The 23,209-nt window shown below is 40.0% G+C and overlaps 2 protein-coding genes across 2 annotated transcripts in view; both read right to left on the bottom strand.

The window, feature by feature from the left end:
- Positions 1-4,504: 4,504 nt before the first annotated feature.
- On the bottom strand, positions 4,505-18,914 carry acp5b (acid phosphatase 5b, tartrate resistant). The gene is made up of 6 exons (XM_020526473.2): positions 18,902-18,914; positions 17,124-17,317; positions 15,903-16,030; positions 12,167-12,358; positions 11,578-11,725; positions 4,505-4,917 (listed from the first exon to the last, which is right to left on the bottom strand). Exons 2-6 carry the CDS (start codon positions 17,307-17,309, stop codon positions 4,678-4,680), a joined length of 894 nt encoding a protein of 297 aa, XP_020382062.1. The 5' UTR covers positions 17,310-17,317; positions 18,902-18,914; the 3' UTR covers positions 4,505-4,677.
- A 908-nt stretch (positions 18,915-19,822) lies between these two features.
- The window catches only part of abcd3a (ATP-binding cassette, sub-family D (ALD), member 3a), a 90,339-nt gene continuing 86,952 nt past the window's right edge, over positions 19,823-23,209 (bottom strand). The window contains exon 12 of the mRNA XM_048601541.1: positions 19,823-20,294. Coding sequence (XP_048457498.1) covers positions 20,217-20,294 — 78 coding nt within the window. The 3' untranslated portion in view covers positions 19,823-20,216. The remainder of the gene's footprint in view (positions 20,295-23,209) is intronic.

A 23,209-nucleotide genomic window follows, 5' to 3' on the forward strand; every position in this document is an offset into this window, starting at 1 on the left:
ATTTCTCCTTTTTCTGCAAAGGAAATCCTCAAATTTCCTTACCAGCAGTTTTTGCAAGCAACTAGTGATCCAGAAACAAAAATTGCTGGAGAAACTCAGTAAGTCTGGTGGCATCTGTGGGAAGAAAGCAGAGTTAACGTTTAGTATCCAATCACCCTTCTTCAGAAGGTGACCCAGAGTATGGTAACTTCCTGTCCCAGTTCTAATAAAGGGCTATTTTCCCGTTACACACAAAATCTTGGTAAGTTTCTATGTCTTTCTTTGAGTTTGCACTACAAATTTAGTGTTTACAGATACAATTTACATGTGAATTTCTTCACATGCCAGATATGGTGGGAAATATACCTTTACCACAATTAAAGTGGATAAGCTACACTTCTGCAACTCTGCAACGTATACTTTCCCTTCTAACAATTGGAGACTGGCATTCCCATTTCCACCATTCTTCTTTCCCTGGTCTAATTTCTTTTCCAGTTACCCATCCTTTTCTCTTTTCCCTGCTGGTATAGTTTATTTGACTCATGACTTCTATGCTTTTTCTGTTCCTCAAGGCATATTTGCATATTTTAAGACAGGTGATCTTTGAACTCCTTTAAAAATACCAATTCTCTTATTCCCTCATAAATACACTCTACTTTCAGAGATTGTATGCATCAATCAAACACAATCCATTTTATTCTTTCAAACCCCAGAAAGCTTTGCAGGATTTCTTACATGATGTTTGGGATTACAGACAATACACTCCTGGCCTAAACTTTGCCTCTTCAGGCTGTTTGTAATGAGCAGTTATCCCACTGAATGTTTTATTATTCAGTTAGGACATTACAATAAGCAGCAATGGCTAGTTCTTCTGTTTAAATTCCAGATTCATATTGAATGCAAACTCATCATCTGTTGTGGTGGGATTTGAACCCATGTCCCCAGAACATTAGCCTGTGGTTGCTGGGTTACTAGGCCAGCAACATTACTATTATGCCACCACAGGCCCAGGAAGAGATCATGAAGCCTTTTCCTGGTACCAGACCCTGGATCACCAATGTCCACATGTCTTGGGAGAGAGAAAATGCTGATCTTGTACATTTCCAAAAGAAGTAAATAAGAATTTGACATCCTGTTTTACAAATCTGGGAACAAATTTGGAGAATGTTAAGGTTTTAAGGCTTTGTACAGAGTTACAATTGGTTGTGGCTATTAGTTAACAGAATGGGATTATCCCAAGCAGTTTCAAGCTATCTGTGGTCTTTATCTTTCTGTGTTTGCAGCTTCAATTCCAACCTCCAAAGCTGGAAGTCCCAGGGCCTTTCTCTTCTTTCTGACCTTCTCTTTCTAGTTCCCTTTGTCAAGATAGTCTTTCTCCTGGGGACACAATGGTTAGCACTACTGTCTCACAGTGCTAGGGACCCAGGTTTGATTCCAGCCTCAGGTGACAGTCTGTGTGGAGTTTGCACATTCTCCTCATGTCTGTGTGGGTTTTCTCCAGGTGCTCCAGTTTCCTCCCACAGTCCAAAGATGTGCAGGCTGGGAGGGTTAGCCATGGAAAATACAGGGATAGGGTGGGGGTGGAATGCTCTATAGAGGGTCAGTGTGGACTTGATGGGCCACTCTGCATGGATTCTATGGTTGTCCCTAAACTCTAGCTATTTACCTCATCTTCTTGAGCTTGCCTTTCTTCTCTTCCACTCTTGAGTTTTAAACTCCAGCTCAATTTGCAATTCAGTTTCTGCTACCAGCCGATTCTGGATCAAATTCAAATGGCTAGGTAGCATTTTCAAGAATTTCTGTCCCCTTGTCTCATTATTTATTTATTTGATTTATTTATTGTCACGTTTATTTTGTTATGAAATACCGTGAAAAGTGATGTATAGTGTCGCCACTCTCCGGTGCCATCTGAAAACACAGAAAATAAACCAAAACATAGAATATAACTGCAAAAAAATGAAGAAATAAAGAAAAAGTGCTCAATTTCACAGTTCTTCTTCTTACCGATCTTAAGTTCAACTTGTTTAGCAATGGCTTTTCCAAGTCCGAGGTGCTAACTTCTGCCAATTTTAACCCTCTTGTGCATCAGAAGTCACCACTTTCAGTTATTATACAAATATTATGAGTCTGTTGTTGAACTAAATTAACATTGGTACTGTGACTGCAGCAGTTCTCCCTCCTGTATCCACCGATTTAGAGCTTAATTAGTACAAGAACAAACCAAGTAAACATGAACATTAGACCAGATTAGCAGTTTGTGTTGCATTAAACAATTCCATTTCATCTGTGAACTTTGCAGAGATTATGGTGTAAAAAGCAAAATAAAAACAGATAAACGACATCTGTAATGTTGGTGCATCAGATTCCCTCACTAAATCCTTAAGAAATGTTGTCGTTGGCACTGGAAAGCCAGGGAGCTTCAAGACAGTGTTTGGTCTTTCGAAGTTAGATTCTGATTATTTTTTGCTCTCTTGTATTTTCTTTCTGAAGTCACCTGACGAAGGAGCAGTGCTGTGAAAGCTTGTGATTTCAAATAAACCTGTTTGACTCTAACCTGGTGTCATGTGACCTCTGACTTTGTCCACCCCAGTCCAACACCGGCACCTCCACATCATTTTCTTTCTGCACAGATCAGATCATATATTTACAAAATTCTACAAGCACAGAAGACAACATTTCAGATACTTTACAGAAATCTTTGTATTTTGATATGTTTGATTTGTCAAAATCCTATGCTTTTTATTGGAGTGCCTCAAAGTTTTATTGTTAAAACTGGTTTGCTGCTTGCTTCGTAATGTTTTGAAATGTTGTTGCTTGTGCACAAGAAAGGATCAGATCTAAAATAAATGAGTAATCCTTTGGAGAGAGGTATCAAGGCAAGACCAGAAGTTTCAAGGATGGAGCCCAAATAATAGCTGTCAAAATCACTCCTGAGATTGAGTCCAATCATACTCCATTCTACAGTTGCCACTTGAATTGAGGAAACCATTTTCTTAAATAAGACTTTTCTTTTCAAATCTAGGATTTGAACAAACTTAAATGCATTCAAGCTCACTGCAGAGCTGTCCATGCATCTCACTGTTATTTTTGAGTATCTTGCAAATGAAAACACAATGCAAGACCATTAGATATAGGAGCAGAATTAGGCCAATTGGCCCATCGATTCTGCTCCACCATTCAATCTTGGCTGATATGTTTCTCAACATCATTTCATTCCTTCTCCCTGTAACCCTGGATTCCCTTACTAATGAAAAACCTATCGATCACTGTCTTAAAGATACTCAATAACTTGGCCTCCACAGCCTTTTGCGGCAATGATTTCCACAGGTTCGCCACCCTCTAACTGAAGAAATTCCTCATCTCAGTTCCTAAGGGTCACCCCTTCACTCTGAGGCTGTGTCCTCGGGTCCTAGTCTCTCCTAACAGTGGAAACATCTTCTCCATATGCACATATCCAGGGCCCTCGGTATTCTAAAACAAAACCCAGAAGAACTGCAGATGCTGGAAATCAGAAACAAAAACAAAAATTGCTGGAGAAACCCAACAGATCTGGCAGAAGCTGTGGAGAGAAAGCTCAGTTAACGTTTTGTGTCCAGTTCTGAAGAAGGGTCATTGGAGCCAAAATATTAACTCTGTTTTCTCTCCACAGATGCTGCCAGACCTACTGAGTTCCTCTCAGTATTCTGTGAGTTTCAATGAGAAAACCCCCCACATTCTTCTAAACCTCATCGAGTACAGCTGCACGGTGGCTAGCACTGCTGCCTCACAGCACCAGGGACCCGGGTTCGATTCCACCCTTGGGTGACTGGCCGTGTGGAGTTTGCACATTCTCCCCGTGTCTGCATGGGTTTCCTCCAGGTGCTCCGGTTTCCTTACACAGTCCAAAGATGTACAGGCTAGGTGGATTGGCCATGCTAACTTGCCCATAGTGGTCAGAGATGTGTAGATTTGGGGGATGGGTCTGGGTGGGATGCTCTGAGGGTCGGTGTGGACTTGTTGGACCGAAGGGCCTGTTTCCACACTGTATGGATAATACTACAGACCCAGAATCATCAACTGCTCCTTGTTTGACAAGCCCTTCATTCCCAGAATCATTCTTGTAAACCTCCTCCGGACTCCCTCCAAGGCCAACATACCCTTCCTTAGATACAGGGCCCAAAACTGCTCACAGTGAGAAAATAACTAGGCCTAAATTTCGAGCATGCATTACATTTAAGAAACTGGGCTATTATAATAGAACCTGTAGGTTGCAAAAATAGTTGCTGAATACTCAAATCACCTCTGTAAAATGAGTCTTCTTTTGTATAGGGGCGATTCTCCAACTTTGTGCAACTGTTGATAGACATCCACAGAGCGTACATGATGGAAATTTGGAATGCACTAGTCAACTGATATCACTGGCCTCAATTTCCAATATGTGATCCCAAAGCTCTGTATTTGCAAGGTTGACAAATTACATTTTCTGCCCCAACAATTCAATCTTATTCTTTTATTATTCCACTTTTTTTTAGTGCGAAGATGACAGACCACTGTCGGCACATTACAATATCCATTCCAATAGGTCAATTAACAGCCCACAGTAAAATAAATTTTGAATCCAGTCTCCTAGAGATTAGAAACTGGTTGAAGTGAATGCATATTTTGAATAATTCTACAAGAAGTCGATTTCTTTACAAGGCCATTTTTTTCTCCCCTGATTTAAAAGTTGCGCCTTGGTAATGCAGTTTGGAAAACCACCATCCCATACGGCTGTCTGTATGATGCAAACATTTGTTCTGCAGTAATTCGAATCAGTACAAATCCACCCAAAGCACTGATCTCAGCATTGTAGAAATGCAGCCAATTGCTTGGAACCTTTTCCTTGTTTATTGTTGATGAGTCAACGAAACTCCCGCTTCCACTGACAATGTAGGCAATCCCCTCACCTTCGCGAATAAACTGCAGAGGGAAACAAAAACCATTTAAATCCATCTTACTTGGAAGCATTCCCCACTCACCATCAATGGTTTGATTGTCATCATTAGGCAAACACATTTGTGGTTAATCCGTTCTGGAGTTGGAACCGCTTCTTCATTGTACTCAGTCCCCTTCCATCAAGAAGAAACAGGCAGCCACTAAACCAAATAAAAACCAAAGAACTGCACGTACTGGAAATCAGAAACAGAAGTTCTGAAGAAGGGTCACTGGACCCATAGCGTTAACTCTACTTTCTCTCCACAGCTGCTGCCAGACCTGCTGAGATTTCGCAGCGATTTCTGATTTTAAGAAGAAAGAGAAATTTGAGAGATGATGGTGAGCCAGTAACAGCAGCAGGTTTGATCTAAAAGGCAAAGGGAAAATTTGGATGGCGGTATATCTCCTTCTCACAGTGAATAAGTTGTAAAGGAAGCATTGATCTGAATGGATAGTTGTGTACATATTAAAGTTTGCACAATCTTCAAAATGACTGATGTGACCAGATACCTTTAATTTGGATCTGGGCAGTTAAAGCTTCCGAACACCTCAATGAAGGTCAGACTAGTTCAACAGTGTCAAAATTGACTCATCCGTGTTAAAATCCAACTACAATGTAAACCTTAATTTATATTTTCCTGAAATTATTATTAAAGTACCTTGCCAGTGTTGACTTTATTCAGTGAAGCAGTCACTGTATAGGTTCAGTATGTTGGGGAGCCAGCACTGTGGGATTGCTGCTCTGACACCTATGTTTTTCTCCAGGGTCAGTTGCCCAGATTTCTGACCCCAGTGTCTGATGCCAGAGCCCTCAGAAACGTGCAGCGCACCTTTATTCCTTGTCGGGTAGGTTACTTGGGACTAGCTGAGTCACGGTCCTTTTCTATAGCAAGGAGACAGAGTAAGGTTAAGTTGGATTTGGGGCTTTTCAAGTTCAAGTTAGGGGGAGGGTCTTGGAAATGGTGGTGGAAGATTGGGTCTGGAAGGGGCAGGAATGGTAGTCAGGTCAGGTCTGGAAGGCATGAATGTGAGTCAGTGGGGTTCAGTTGATAGGCAGGGAGGGATCTGCTTAATGGTTGGCCAGGGGTCAGGGAAGATCTTAACCCATCGAATTTGTCTTAGCTAACTATTAAGTTAAGCACATCAGAACCCTCCAAAGTCAAAGAACAAAGAACAGAGAAAATTACAGCAGAGGAATAGGCCCTTCGGCCCTCCAAGCCTGCGCCGATCCAGATCCTCTATCTAGACCTGTCGCCTATTTTCCAAGGATCTGTATCCCTCTGCTCCCTGCCCATTCATGTATCTGTCTAGATACATCTTAAGTGACACTATTGTGCCCGCCTCTACCACCTCCGCTGGCAACGCGTTCCAGGCGCCTACCACCCTCTGCGTAAAGAACTTTCCACGCATATCTCCCTTAAACTTTTCCCCTCTCACCTTGAAATTGTGACCCCTAGTAATTGAGTCCCCCACTCTGGGAAAAAGCTTCTTGCTATCCACCCTGTCTATACCTCTCACGATTTTGTAGGCCTCAATCAGGTCCCCCCTCAACCTCCGTCTTTCTAATGTAAATAGTCTCCACCTTTAACTCAAAGTTGACGGTATTTTCAAAGAGATCCAAAGGCCGGGTAGTTTTCCATAAGAAATTTAAGCTTCCCAGGGAATTCCCATATAGTCAGTGCAAATGGATCTCCACGAGATCGCAAAGCACATTTAGTCTCAAACTATCTCCTCGAGATCAGGGCCAATGCATTTTATTTCCATGTTCAGTCTTCCCATGTTGTTAAAACAACAACCATTTTTTTTATTCATTCATTTTTATTGAATTCAAATTCCAGTATCTGCCATGATGGGATTTGAACCCGGGTCCCCAGAACATTGCCTGGGTCTCTGGATTAACGTCCAGCAATATAACCACTTGGCCATTGCCTCCCATGACCGACACATTTAATGTAATAAGACATCCCTAAGGTCCTTCACAGGAGTGATTGTCCAAATAAATATTGAGCCCCAAAACGAGACATTAGGACATGTGCTCAAAGGTGTTTTAAGGAGGGGAGAGGGATTGAGAAACTGAGAGGCTTTAGGAAGGAAGTCCAGTGCCCAGATTCCAGGAGGTTCAAGGCACAGTCACTAATGGATTAGCAGAAGTAAAGTCTTCCCAGACCATAGGGCTGCTCTCTCATTAGACACGGAGAGAGGGAGAGATGCTAGAACTGGGGAAGCCACAGAAATTTCTAAGTGCTATAGAGCTGAAGGAAGTTACAGAAAGAGGGATATGAAAACAAGAATAAGAATTTTAAAATCAACATATTGTTGTCATGAATTAAGTGAAAATAGTGCACTGATAATCATGCCCCACTGTTCCAAAAGACCATTAGTTGTCTTAGCAGAATTAAGCCATTTGGCCCATCATGTTTGTTTCATCATTCCATCATGGATGATACATTTCTCAACCCCATTCGCCTGCCTTTTCCCCTTAACTCTTGATCCCCTTATTAATTAAGAATTTATTTATCTCTGTCTTAAACACTCAATGACTTGGACTCCACAGCCTTCTTGTGACAATGATTTCCAAAGATTCATCACCCTGTAGCTGAAGAAATTCCTCCTCGTCTCAGTTCTAACGGGTCGTCTCTTCACTCTGAGGCTGTATCCTCAGGTCCTAGTCTCTCCTAGTAGTGGAAACACCATCTTCAGAATTTGCCATTCCCCTAGCCAAGCTGGTCCATCCAACCAACAATGTGGAAAATTGCTCTGTACATAAAAAGCAGGAGAAATCCAACCCGGCCAATTACCACCCCATCAACCTACTCTCGATCATCAGTAAAGTGATGGAAGGTGTCATCAACAGGGCTATCAAGTGGCACCTGCTCAGTGATGCCCAGTTTGGGTTCCAACAGGGACACTCAGCTCCTGACCTCATCACAGCCTTGGTTCAAACATGGACAAAAGAGCTGAATTCCAGAGGTGAGGTGAGAGTGACAGCCCTTGACATCAAGACTGCATTTGACTGAGTGTGGTATCAAGGAGCCCTAGCAAAACTGGAATCAATGGGTATCAGGGAGCAAACTCTCCAGTAGTTGGAGTCATACCTGACACATAGGAAGATGGTCATGGTTGTGGAGGTCAGTCATCTCAGCTCCAGGACATCTCTGCAGCAATTCCTCAAGCTAGTGTCCTAGGCCCAACCATCTTCAGCTGCTTCAATGACCTTCCCTCCATCATAGTGTCAAAAGTGGGGATGTTTGCTGATGTTTGCACAATATTCAGCACCATTTGTGACTCCTCAGATACTGAAGCAGTCCATGTTCAAATGCAACAAGATCTGGACAATATCCAGGCTTGGGCTGACAAGTAAAAAGTGACATTCGCGCCACACAAATGCCCGGCTATGACCGTTACCAATAAGAGACAATCTAACCACTGCCCCATGGTACCATCACTGAATCCCCGACTATCAACATCCTGGGGGTTACCATTGACCAGAAACTCATCTGGACTCACCACATTAACAGAGTGGCTACAAGAGCAGGTCAGAGGCTAGGGGTACTGCGGCAAGTAACTCACCTCCTGACTCCCCAAAGACAGTCCATCATCGACAAGGCACAAGTCAGGAGTATGATGGAATACTCCCCACTTCCCTGGATGAGTGCAGCCCCAGCAACACTCAAGAAGCTTGACACCATCCAGGACAAAGCAGCCTGCTTGATTGGCACAACATCACAAGCATCTATTCCCTCCACCTCCGATGGTCAGTAGCAGCAGTATGTACTATCTACAAGATGCACTGCAGAAATTCACCAAAGACCCTCAGACAACAATTTCCAAACCCACAACCACTTCCATCTAGAAGGACAAGGGCAGCAGATACATGAGAACAAGTTCCCCTCAAGCTACTCACCATCCTGACTTGGAATATAAGGCCACTCCTTCACTGTCACTGGGTCAAAGTCCAGGAATTCCCTCCCTAATGGCATTGTGGATCAACCCACAGCAAGTGGACTGTAGCGGTTCAAGAAAGCAGTTCGCCACCACCTTCTCGAGGGCAGCTAGGGATGGGCAATAAATGCTGGCCGGCCAGTGATCCTATAAATGAATAATAAAAAAATTGCTATCTAGGCCTCTCAGTATTCTCTAAGTTTTAATGAGACCCCCACTCATGCTTCTAATCTCCATCAAGTACAGACCCAGAGTTTCAACCACTTTTCATTTGGCAAGTCCTTCATCTTTGAGATCATTCTTGTAAACCTCCTCTTGACCACCTCCAACGCCATAATATATTTTCTTAGGTACAGGACCCAAAACTGCTAACCATATTCTAAATGCGGTCTGACCAGAGCCTGATACAGCCTCAACAGTACATTACTGCAGTTGTAATCTAGCCCTCTTCAAATGAATGCTAACAGTGCACTGCCTTCCTAACTTCCAACTGAATCTGCATGTTAACCTGAAGAGAATCCTGAACTAAGACTCCCAAGTTCCCGTGTGGTTCAGATTTCCGAAGCTTTTCCCCATTTAGGAAATAGTCTACGCCTCTGTTCTTGCTGTAAAAGTGCATAACCTCACATTTTCCCACAGTGTATTCCATCTGCCACTTCTTTGCCCAATAACTAGGGGTTGTGCCTGAACGTGACATCTATGTTCATTCAGTTTCATTTCAATCTTTCAGTTTGGACAAAATGGGCATCGTATGTAACAAGGGCAGATACCCCCAGCTCAACCTTCAGGCCTGTCTAACTTGCAATACTGACTTCCTAACAAATGACTCAATCTGTTCTGGGGTTTATTCCAGCGGTATACATGAGGGACATGAGCAGAAAATTGAAATGGTATGCGTCTATATAGCAGTATTTAACATGCAAACTGAAAATAAAGCAGCTACGGATGGAGAGAAACACCATTAACTTTTCAGCTCGATGACACTTCTTTGGAACATCAGTTTTTCTCCACAGAGACTGCCTGACTAACTGAATATTTTCAGCATTTCCAGCACAATAATTTCTCTCTCAATGTCAGCAAAACAAAGCAGCTGGTTGTTGACATCAGGAAGTGGAGTGGAGGGCACGCCGCTGTCTGTATTAGTGGTGCTGAGGTCAAGAGCTTCAAGTTCCTAGAAGTAAATACCACCAACAATGTACCACCGACAGTCTACATCGACGCAACAGTCAAGAAACCACACCAACGCCTCTACTTCCTCAGAAGGCTAAGGAAATTCGGTATGTCTACAATGACTCTTACCAATTTTTATAAATGCACCGTAGAAAGCATCATATCTGGATGCATCACAGCAGGCTGGGGCCATTTTCCCTGGAGTGTTGGAGGCTGAGGGATGACCTTATAGTGGTTTATAAAATCATGAGGGGCATGGATAGGGTGTATAGCCAAGGTCTTCTCCCCAGGTTAGGGGAGTCCAAATTAGAGGGCAGAGGTTTAACGTGAGACAGGAAAGATTTAGAAGGCATCTGAGGGGCAACTTTTTCCATGCAGAGGGTGGTGCGTATATGGAATAAGCTGTCAGGGAAAATGGTAGAGGCTGGTACAAATACAACATGTGAAAGGCATCTGGGTGGGTATATGAACAGGAAGGGTTTAGAGGGATATGGGTCAAATGCTGGCAAATGGGACTAGACTAATTTAGGATATCTGGTCGGCATGGACGAGTTGGACTATTTCAGTGCTGTACATCTCTATGGCTCTATGACTAAGGCCACAAGAAATTACGGAGTTGTGAATGCAGCCCAGTCCATCATGCAAACCAGCCTTCCATCCATTGATTCCATGTACACTTCCCGCTGCCTTAGGTAAACAGCCAACATAATCAAAGACCCTCCAACCCCAGTTGTACTCTTTTCCATCCTCTTCCATCGGGCAGAAGATACAAAAGTTTGAAAACGTACCAACAGATCCAAAAACAGCTTCTTCCTCACTGATTTCATACTTATGATCAGGCCTCTCACAAATGAGAGTTGATCTTTCTCTGCACCTACTCTGTAGCTGTAACACTATACTCTGCATTCTATCCCATTACCTTGAATTATTCAAATAAGGTATGATTTGCCTGGATAGCATGCAAAACACTACTTTTCACTGTATGTCAGAACACATGACAATAATAAATCAAATCATTGCCTGTTTTTATTTCAACGACTATTGTCTGCAGCACGTTAGTTTTTTTTAATCAGCAAGTAAAGAGTTTTATCCACAATTTTCAAGTCATGAATATGCAGAAATACTTAGCACTGGAAGAACTGCTCCTTCTGTGAGTAAAAGTAGAGCTTTCATCGAGTTGTCGAGTGTCTTAGTTCTGGGAGGTTTCCTGGCTCTTTGTGGAGGTACAGAAAGATCTTGGCTACAAATAAATATGTTCTACAACTAGGTATGTTTGCAAATTACAGAAGTGGATTATTAAATGCATTCACGACGTGTGATTTCAGGAGAATGGACTTCATATATAAAAGCACTTAACTGGACAGTATCAAGTCTTGTAATTTAATTAATAATGAAGAATATTAACATGTTTGAAACATCCTGAATAAATCCATAAAAATCGTGCAGCTAATGCTTTCAAAAGTCACAAATTAAAGTTCCACAATTGCAAAAGTGGGATAATATAATAATGAAAGTTGATTCAATATTTCCTACCTGGAGGCTATGATCATGGCCACTGATATAGGCTGTCACATTGTATTGCTTTAGAAGTGGTCTTAATTGATCTACCAGACATGGAGTCGGACCATGTTGTCCTATTGACCACACTGGATAGTGACCGGCAACAATCAAATAGTCAGACCTAAAACAGAAGCCAACAAATCACAGACAATTTACCTGACAGTACATTTTCCCTCAGGATACAGAGTTAGGAAAGAGAAAAGGGATTAGATAGACAACTCCTGTTAAAAGGACAAATACTAGATGGACTCTCACTACAGAATACTCTACGATCTTTTCAGGACTAGATACTATTCAAACTCAATTCAGACCACAAAAGCAGCAATAAATCACTCTCCACTCACCATTTACCTTTATAACTATTGTACCGTTTACACTGTTTTCCCACTCATGAAGTATTATCCTCCTCAAATGCTCACACAACCTACCCTGATAAATGTGAAGACAGTGTGTTAACCCACACACTGTCTTGTCTCTTGTATAAGCCAATTTGGTAATGTTAGTTTTATTCTACAAAATTCTACTCTGGATGCGACTTCTTCTTTTAACTTTCTGATGTTACCTGGAATGTGCGAGTTTTTGCTGGATCCACTGTAGCTGCTCCCTGGCTAACTGGGGATTTTCAGGTCCATCTGGCTGGTTGGCTTCATAGGTGTTTCCACAAATCACAGCAGTATCGATCATCAGAATAGTGACAGAAACGCTGATATTAGGAACCTTAAAATCCAATTCATAGTAGAGATTTGGAAAGTTCCTACAACAAATGGTATAGCCATTTAATCCGAACTGGACTGGACTGCTGTCAGCTTTAATTCCAAACTCTTGAGTGAAAAGATAGCTAACCTGGATCCTGATTTCTAAGCATTGTCATGTTTGTAAATACCTGAATAAACTGCATTTGTTCTGGAACAGTTGGCTTCTCTAACTACATAAATACAATAGAAGTGACTGACTTTAATGTGACATAAATTTATTTAGGCTCTGCGCACTGTGTTCCTTCCACACCCAATGTCCTGATGGCTGCTTTTACTGGCAGGACATACCTTTCCATGGGCTTACGTGCATTGGAAAATATGTAAATCAGTTCCTTCACCAGATGTTTGAACTTTCAAGTGACTGCAGGGAAAACCATCCTCAACTTGCTGTTCAAACATCGATAATTCTGACAAATGCTCCATATGTTTCAGTGTCTACTAAAGTTGACATGCTATATGTTGCCTTGTACTGACTCAGGGGGAGACCCAACAGTCTGGTTTCTCAGGACATATGTCCTCTGTTTCAAACGACAGAAAACATCCTTGGAGCAACTTTCCAATCTGCACCTTGGGACTGAATAACATTGTCCACACAACTACTGTGCTGCAGATCCAAATTTCAAATAAAATTCTATCTTCTTTAAGGCTAGCTGCTTAATAACTATTGGATGCTTCCATTTTCTGATCGGCAGCCAACTGACTGTAGTGGAGCCTCTGACAGCAGATGGCCTTGTTAGGGGAGGGCATCTCTAGAATCACAGTTTCATACAATGAAGGCCCTTCGGCCCATTTTCATCAAAATCATTTATATATATAACAAACAATAAGGGTCCCAGTACTGATCCTTGTGGTACACCACTATACACCAGCCTCCAGTCAGTCAAACAGCCTTCTACCACCACCCTCTGTGTTCTATTACTAAACAAGCTTCTGATCCCTCTCACCAAGTTTACCTCAGTTCCACGTGGTTTAACCTTCTCAATCAGTCTTCCATGTGGAACTTGGTCAAAAGCTCTACTAAAATCCATATAAACTACATCAACTGAACTTCCCTCAACTACACATGATCACATTTTCAAAAAAATTCTAACAAATTTGTTAGGCATGACCTCCCTCTGATGAAGCCATGCTGATGATCCCTAATTAACCCACACTTTTCCAAGTGTTTATTAATACTCTCATCAGATTTTTCTCCAATGGTTTCCCTACCACTGACATGAAGCTCACCAGTCTGTAGTTTTCTGGTTCATCTCTAAAAAGTGGAACCATATTAGCCATCCTCCAGTCCTCTGGTACTTCCCCTGTGGCCAGAAAGGAATTAAAAATTTGTGTCAGAGCCCGATCAATTTCCTGCCTCGCTTCCCACACAGCCTGGGATACAATTCATCCGGGCCAGGGGATTTGTCAGTGTTTAAGCTCAATAGAGCCTCCAATACCTCCCCAGTTCCCATGTCAAACTGTGCCAGTTCCTCACAGACTGTTTTCCTGAATCCAGTGTCTACGTTCTTCTTTTCATAAGGAAGGACTGAAGAGGAGTATTCATTCAACCCCCTTCCCATATCCTACAGCTTCATGCACAGGTTGCCCCCTTGGTCCCTAATAGGCTCTACTTTTTCCCTGGTTAACTGCTTCCCTTTAATGTATTTATAAAATATCTTCAAATTCTCCCTAATCCCGTTTTCAAGTCCTTTTCAATGCCCCCCTTTTGCTTTTCTAATTGCTTTCTTAATTTCCTTCCCGCACTTTCTGTATTCCTCTAGGTCTGCAGCTGAATTGTTCCCTTTGGACTTACTAAAAGCCCTACCTTTCTTCCTCATCCACTCCTAATTGTGCTAGACATCCAGGGTTCTCTGAATTTATTGCTGCTACATTTCCCTCTAAAGGGTACATGTTGGGCATGTTGTACTCTCCCCAGCTCCTTTTCGAGTGCCTCCCACTGCTCTGCTGTAGACTCACATGCAAGGAGCTGTTCCCAGTCTACCGTGGCCAGATCTTTCTTTATTTTAATAAAATCTACCTCCCCACAATCCCAAGCAATCTTTTGTAGGCCATCTTTTTCCTTGTCCAGAACAAATTTGAACTGCAGTGTTGTGGTCACCTTTGCTAAAGGCAAAGGCAAAGGTAAAGACACTGCCACATTGAACACTTGTCCGGCTTCTTTCCCCAGAACCAGATTCAGCACTTCACTGTCCCTTGTTGGGCATTCTACGAATTGGTACAAAAAACTCCCCTGGATACATTTCAAACAATCAGCCCCCACTAAACCCTTAACATCATGACTATCCCAGTTTATGTTGGGTATGATGAAATGTCTAGGTCTCTTCCGCTAACACAACAGTGTCTTTAACAAGCTGTGGGGAATAGAATCAGAGATCATTACCATGATACCGGGAGGAGACTGGAGCAAGGATACCTAGCCAGCCAAAGAGGACTCATGAGTGGAATAAAAGAGGAAGGAGGGCAGGACAATCTTTATCTTTTTACCTATATATTTTCTTTTTCATTATTAAGGGTTTGTTAGATTTTTATCACTCTTTATTTCAAAAATTTTGCTGCTGCCACACATGCTCTTGGGTGTCAGTGAACACAAAACCATTTGCCTGGCCAACAACACAGCATGGCAGTATGTACAGGGCCTCTGACAGAAGGTGGCAATCAATCATTCCTCTAAGTTACAGTTTCTCATTAATGGTTATAAGGATTAATTAAATCTTTGCGCAGTGCACGTGTTTAAATCACTTGTTATATAACAACGAAACCTCACTCAGTGTTTTTCTTGAACAAAAATCCACTCCAAAAAGGAGCAAAGTCTAATTTGGAACATCTGGCCATGCTTGGCCCACTTGTAGCAGGAAGGAATGAACAATCTATCCAGCTGATACATCCTCAAACTAAACATTAAATGCTAAACTAATTGTTGTACAAGACAAATACTTTATAATGTGCTTCTTCAAAAGGAGTTGAATCCCACGAAATATTTACCATTTGGTCAGATGCTTCACAGTTTGCTGCATCACCATTTTCACACAAGAGTTTGGCTGTCTTCCAGAACAAATAATATTCAAAGTCGGCAAGTCAAAAGAATTACAGTATTGCCAAGGTGAAAATGTAAATGGGGTAGATAAAATGGAAATGCTAATTAATTCTTCATAATTACAAGAAAATTCAAAACCACTTGAAGTTGCTAGGTTGCACGGAAAGGAAATATCAGATACAAAAGCTCTTGTAGAATCTTCAAAAGAAGTTGTGTTTAATGACGGGCTTATAGAATGTTAATTCATGATTGGATGACACCCCTTTTTAGTGGCACAATGTCCAATTGGTAATAAACCTTTTTAAAATCTATACTGTCCACAATAGAAAGGAATGAAGATTGAAACCATCACGGGTTTCTACATCTGCTTACTTAATTAACCAGATGTCTCCAACCGATGTAGATTCCTTGGATCGATTACTAGATTTCTGGGAAAGACGACATCATTGATTCTGCCTTTCTAAACTAAAAGTACTATATCACATGAACAGATGTTCAGAATCACTTACCATCTCTTAGAGACCACAGAATAAGCAACCTGTGCTGAAACATTACCCAAATGATCATGGTTTCCTGCCAGAATATACCACGGAATATTGGCAAGGGACGGAGCTGTGAATACATTCTCAAATGTCTCCTATTTAGATAATTTAAAAAATCTATGTCAGCGACGGAGTGCATCAGTGATAGATGTGGGAGGAGAGTTAATTTACAATGATTCATAAATGTAGAAGAACTGAAGATAAATAGCTGGTTCATAAGTCAGAAAAAAAAAACTTTTTTTTAAACTGAATATTATGACTGAACATTGCTTTATAAAGCAGAGTATATTTTAAAATAGAAAATCTATTGATTCTTGATGCAGTTAACTTCCCTTCAATGACTCTATTTAGTCATTTTAGAATTTTTGTCAGCAAAATTCTAAATGTTAATCTGACAAATTGAATTATAATAGACATGATTTCATAATGTTACATGATCAAGTTTTTTTTTGTTTTGGCTCACTGTATTTAACCTCCAGGATGTTTAATTGCTTTACAGTAGACATGTGGTTTAAAAATTCACAATGGTGGTTTAGCTAATGGCTTGCGATTATAGTCCTGTCAACCATTAAGCTCCAATGTAAATTTTCCATTTCATTCTGCAACATCTAAGGTTCACGAAAATAATTTACATTAGCCAGACAAATTGTATTACATGACATGGACTTAATTAGTTTCATAATCACCATTTATATGGGAACTCAATGTTTAACAGAAGCTGTATTTCGCTGTCTCATCAAATATCTTTTATATATTACTATAAATTTACATAAATGATTGCCAATTTTAGATCAGGAATTCATGGATAGAATACATTATTAGAAAGAGTAAATGCAGCTTAAAAATGTAAACATGGCATAACCTTTAAACAGTTGTTACTTTGCTGGAATTACCTAATTGTCAACAGACAAGTTTTTGGGTTTAGGATCCACTTAGAATGCAGATAATTAAAATATCAGCATACTGTCTTCTCTCATTAACTGCAGAAGGTTTTACTGTGCATTCTGCTGCTGTTGCAACCTTCCATAATGAATCCAAATACAATTGGAGATGGCAGCATCTAGCCAAGCTACTTTGGGAACCTTTACCATTACTGTATATTCACTAAGTGAAACACATTCTTGAGCCTTTGCAAAGAGATTTCCCTGCATTTATACACACCCAAGATGAATGAATAAATCAATTTACCTTAAATCTGAAATCATTTACATCATTCACACCATGGTAGTAAAAATTATCTCCAACGTTAATTACAAAATCTGTTCCTATATGTTGTGCAACTCTCCCCATCTCATCTGCTATGGCTTTCTGAACAATCGTTACATAAGGCGGATCAGGCAGACCTCCCCAGTCTCCAAATGCAATAAATCGCATGTCACAGACTTGTAACCAAACAGAAGAACAAAACATTAAAATGTTATTACATCTGGACTGTGTAACACAGAATCACCAATGAAGGTTTTAAGAATTTGCAGCAGACTACTATTTTTAAACAGTAAAACTACACAGATTGATAAAAGCAAAATACTGTAGTTGCTGGAAATGTGAAATAAAACATAAAGCACTTTATTCTTTGTGTTTTGAAGAAGTCTCCCTCTCTCCACAGCTGCCACCAGGCCTGCTGAGTCTCTCCAACAATTTGTGTTTGTTACATAAGGAATTACATACACTCAAAGTATCCAATCAGGATCCCTCCCATCTGACTCTCATCAACAGTTCCCCCACCACCACTTGAAATTAAGTAGTTGTACAAACGAAGATGGTGAAAAGATAGCAGCTTCCAGCAACCCAGCACATATGCAGAGAAATCCCTGCATAATTTCCAACTCTCTGCAACTTTAGTAATAAGTATTATTGACACAAACACGAAAATGTTTTTCATCATGTCACTTTTGCTTCTTTTACCAATGAGGAGAGACCCCTGGATCTGTCCAAGGTTGTTTTGTTCCCCTTTATGTTGCAATCCAACTTGTAATATTGGAGGTTGGGTTTGAGACTCTGTATCTTAGTTTGGAACATCCTGTAATACAAGTTCCCCTGCTCAGCTATTTGTGGGCTACTGCTTTTGGTATTCAGATGCTCCGTACACCACTTAGCCATCTCTGCAAAGCTGAGCTCTGGTAAAAGTATTCTCGCAATGCTGGGTATGCAATACTTTGCAAGAATCTTGGTGTGAAGACTTCACCTGACTTTACAAATAGATATCAGATAGCAAAGTTATTTGATGCCAATAGTTTGTCCAAATCTATCACCCATAAAGAAGTAATGCAAGAAGCACTGCACAGGACACTTTGATCTTTGTTCTGAAACAAACACCATATTCTTTCCAAAGTCTGTGTGTAAGCCTGCCATATGGTGAGCTTTTTTTTGCCAGGTAATGGTTGATTTTGACATCCAGTCATTGGAGAAAGTATTTCCAAGTCAGCAAAATCTCTGTAGTTAAGGAAGGGGTATGTTGTTGATGGTGACTGTGATATCTGGGAATGCATGCCTGACAATATTGTATATGACTATCTTAAATTGCAACAGATACATCTAACTACAGAATTCAATCTTGAACGTGGTGAAACACTCCACATCCCCCACCCTTGTCTATTATATATGTTCCAAACATATTTCCTTAGTTGCACATCAATAGCAGTTTAAAAACGTCAAGCAGAAAAGGCCATGGAAACAAAGCCTAATCACAATTCAAATTACTTATTTTAAACTGAACACGTTAACTTAAATTATATTTAAAAATGTGCAATGTTAATTGGGAATTTGGAACTGTTTAATTATTTTCCAATTATAGCTTGAGAAAATAATTGATTCCAAACCAAGTAGCTTTCTGCATATTAAACAGTTCCAAAAGTGGCAATGATAATAGACACTACGTAACGTTGCTTTTTTATTCAAGATAGTATAGAAGACGTAGAGGATCCCAAGTAAAATTATACAATTATTATACATCGAACGAAATTTACCTTCTCGGGGAAAGGACACCACTAACTGCAAATAAGCTATTATCAATTGAAGCACTCGTTTAAATGGGTCCATGATCAATTCGCAGGTCAATGGATTAATCAAAACGCAGGTGATATGAGCTAGCATACGTTTTTCTCAAAGCGCAATGCGGCGGTTGCCACAGAACAGCGCCCATTCAATTATACACGATCGGTAAGAGCCAATGAACTGAGTTTAGCAACACGCCTGATTGCGTGACAAGACCTCCGGAAAGACATTGTTGAAAGATGCTTTTCCTTTCAAAATTTATCAGTCATAAACACGGAAGTGTAGTTATCAAAATTGTAGAATACAAAAAAACATGTAGCTAAGGAATTTTTCATTATGAGAACTCTTCCCTGCGGCTCATAGAGCACTGCATCATAATTGAATCGTGAAAAGCCTGCAAAAGGCAAAAGAATCTTGGTTCATGGTGTCATGAATTGTGTGTTCTACTGTTCTGAGACTCCTCTTTCTTTACCCCTCACTATTCAGTGGTCATCTCTCCATCGTATAAATCCAATAAAGCTTTATAAATTTTGCAGCCAATTCGTATTGGCTACGAATTATAAAGAAACATCTGAAGTCAATTGGAAGAAAAAAAACAGATTTTCTTATCATTTATACGCTTTAAAATTGTAAACTTTGCATGTGAGACTCCTCGAGAAGACTGAGAATCAATAGCTTCGTAATTTGACTGCTTGTAACCGATTTAAAACAATGGAGCCCAAAACAAGTTTCTTTCGGCTCCTGTTTTCTTTAAATGAATTGCTCATATGTCTATAACCGGCTCTTTCACGGGTGCCACTCCAAATAAGTGGGCTGTTTTCATGTTTAGTGATCCAAGCGAAATATTATGCATTGTTGACCACAAAGGCAATTAATTGGTCATACAGCAAAAAAAAACACATTAAGTTTTCAGTTTATTTTTTTCTGTAAAACATTAGGAAATGACTTGTAGATATCAAATTATTGCATATCATGAACATGCGATTCAGCAGTGCATTCCTAGATTACTTCATTTGTACTGTACATAAAACATTTTAATTTATCTTAATTAAAGCTATTAATTCAAACATTTCCTAGATGGATTTTACTAGATGTTAATATTTCCAAATATACAACTCTCAACAAGACTACAAATTAATCAATGTAATTATTCATTTTTACAGCATTTTTTCAAACTGACATTAATTACAAGTTGAAGTATTAAGTTAGTGTACAAGAGAATGCATATTGAACAGATTTATTCTGCAATTCAGTCCGTTCCGCCATAATCAAATTGGCAGATGGAGTTTAAGAACCAAATTCCACTGTATCTGCAGTAATTGGCTTAAATTCATAATTGCCTCTGCCATCCATGTGTAGGTAGTACTGGGAACAGAAAGAAAGATTATATACTAAATCACCTCAAAACATCAAATATACAAAATCAAAATAAACCACAATCACCCTTAAATACTGATATTAATAATCAACTTAGAATGTGGTGCTAGTGACCCACAATACTTCATAACCATGCACACAAATATCCACTGTATTAATGTAACATAAGGCCTTTCGTAAGGCAACCCATTCTAGCATTATTATTACTCAGTTTCCAAGTCACCAGCATGTTCAATCTGTAAAGGTTCATATCAACTCAGACTTGGAGTAAGTGTGGTAAGAATTTAAGTTGTTGAAACATTTTCATAACAATCTAAAGTCGTGTTTTGAAGCGTAAAATGAATTTAACAGTTTCAAAAGAAGGCTTTGCTCGTTTGAGCAAGGCTTTAACCTTTGCGAAACCAGGAGGTCCAATGTGCCTTTAATAAAGTCTACAGTTCAAAATACAGAAAGCAAATGATGGGACTCTAATTATTGAAAAAGTCAAAGACTATTGTTACTTGTTTCAATTAGAGTTTAACAGTGAGAAGTCAAACTCTTATCTATGACACGGTAAATTTTGGAAAAGGAGCAAAAAAGTGAATTTTGAAAATAAAAGTGTTTAACCATAATACTATTGAGCCTGTTATAATCCTGGATTTTCATTGCTTCAAATACAAAGTCAAATGATACTAAACATTTATGCTCAAAGTTATATCCTCCACCTCAATTTTCTTCCTATTTTTCAATGTGCTTTCATTGCATAATGATTAAGGTGAATATCTATTCTGCCTCATCTTGCAACATTTTGGAATTAGCCCCAGAAGGTAGATGAAAACAGCATAAGTCAGCTTCTTCTCTCGTACTAAGGGAAAACTCTCTCATTTCCACCCTCTCTCTTTCTGGATGGCCCAAGCTTAGCTCAGAAACTCACCTGCAGATCAGGCATTCCAGCTCCTCGCCAAAACTGACTTTAAAATGTAAATGTAAAAGGCTGACAGGGGTATTTTCCAACATCGAGTGCATTATACAAATCTATATCATTGTTGATATGAGAGAATTTCAGAAAAATGAAGAGAAATGATGAAATGCTACGTTTTTAAAATGCATTCAGGATATGGGTGTCTCTGGCTAGTCCAGCATTTATTCTCCATCCCTAATTATCCAAATGGGAGCTAACATCTAGGCTTATTCACTTTAGACAACCCCTGGACAAACAAGAAGAATATCCCAGGATCTGTATTAAATGAATGGAATGGCCCTTCAAAGTTAGGAGAGTTGAGAACTTGAAATCAACACTGACTTAGTCATAATAATGAGCTTAAACTTTGATTGAACTTTGCTAAAGACAGAAAATGTTGAAAATACTCAGCAGGTTAGGCAGCATCTGTGAAACAAGAAATAGAGTTAATGTTTCAGGTTGATAACCTTCACCAGAACAGAAAACTGTAGTAATGTAATATGTTACAAACAGGGTGGTTATGATATTGAAAGATTTTGTATAAAAGTCAATCTTTAAGTGGACACAGAGCCTTAAAAGAAATGGCTACCAAAAGTCACTTAACTTCTCTTGTGGATTCACGAGTCATCAACTTGTTGGAGGAAACACACTATACTTTTCTCACAGAAGGATTACAAAGACAGTTGATATTCAATGAGCCTCAGAGAACACAATTTAATATTCAGAAAGTGTGAAAAATTATAGCTTTCGTGATAGTAGCAAGGTTTTAGCAGGATACCTCAAAAGGGATTCCAGCAATAATTAACTTGCTCACCTTTTTCTGTGGAACAATGGCACATTGGAATTGCATACCACCATTCTGAGTTTTGAACCATATACAGCATAGCTGAGAATAGCTATTTTTTGTGCAGATACCTCAGGAGAGGCTCAGAGCACCATTCCAGGCAAAAGCTCTCAGCTAAACTAACTATGAATTGTATGAAAGTTAGATTTTCTCTCTGACAGACACAGTTTCAAAGGGTGGTGTCTAGTAATCATCCTAGTTCTGCCCAAGTGGAATCTCAGACAATCTTCAAGTGTCACGGTGGCAGAAACAGTAAGGAAAAGCGACCTACACCCATTCCCCTCAGCTGCTCAACTTACTGAGTCCACCCACAAAGGCAAACTCTATTGCAACAGCTGAACCTGACTCTTCAACTTCAAGCCTTTACTTCAGACAACCAATAGTTCCACTGCGAGCTATTAACCTGCAATGAAAGGAATGAACTGAATACAAGACTAGTACACTGTAAGAAATAGTAATAGGAGTAGGCCATTCAGCCGCTTGAGCCTGCTCCATCATTAAATAGGATCATGGCTGACCCGACCCCTCCTATGTCCACTTTCCTTCCTTTTCCCCGTAGCGCTCAATTCCCCATCAAGAATCTACGTCCACCTAAAAGTATGCACAAAGACTGTTTCCCCCATAGATCTCTCTAGCAAGGAGTTCCAAGGATTCTCAAGCCATCTACAAATTTGGCTCTAGTATATTCACTTCCTTCCCCCAAGCCATTTATATATATATATTGTAAATAGTTGCAGTCCAAGCACTGATCCCTGTGGAACCTCACCAGTTACAGCTCAACTTCAAAGAAGAAAATCCTCCACATCTCAGTCTCAAATTGGTGGCCTTTATACTGAGACTACACCCTCTAGTCCCAGACTCTCCCATGAGGGAAATATCCTTTCATCATTTACCCTGTCAAGACCTTTAAAAATCATACATATTTCAATGAGATCACTTCTCATTCTTCTAAATTTCAGTGAGTAGAATTCTAACCTGTTTAGCTTTTGCTCATAAGTCAACCCATCCATACCAGAGATCATCCAAGTGAACTTTCTCTGAATTGCTTCTGATGAAATAATATCTTTCCTTAAATAAGGGGATCAAACCTGCTCTCAGTGCTCTAGATGTGGTCTCACC

This window comes from Rhincodon typus, chromosome 10 (genome assembly GCF_021869965.1).
Source record: "Rhincodon typus isolate 14 chromosome 10, sRhiTyp1.1, whole genome shotgun sequence".
Classification (NCBI taxonomy): Eukaryota; Metazoa; Chordata; class Chondrichthyes; order Orectolobiformes; family Rhincodontidae; genus Rhincodon; species Rhincodon typus.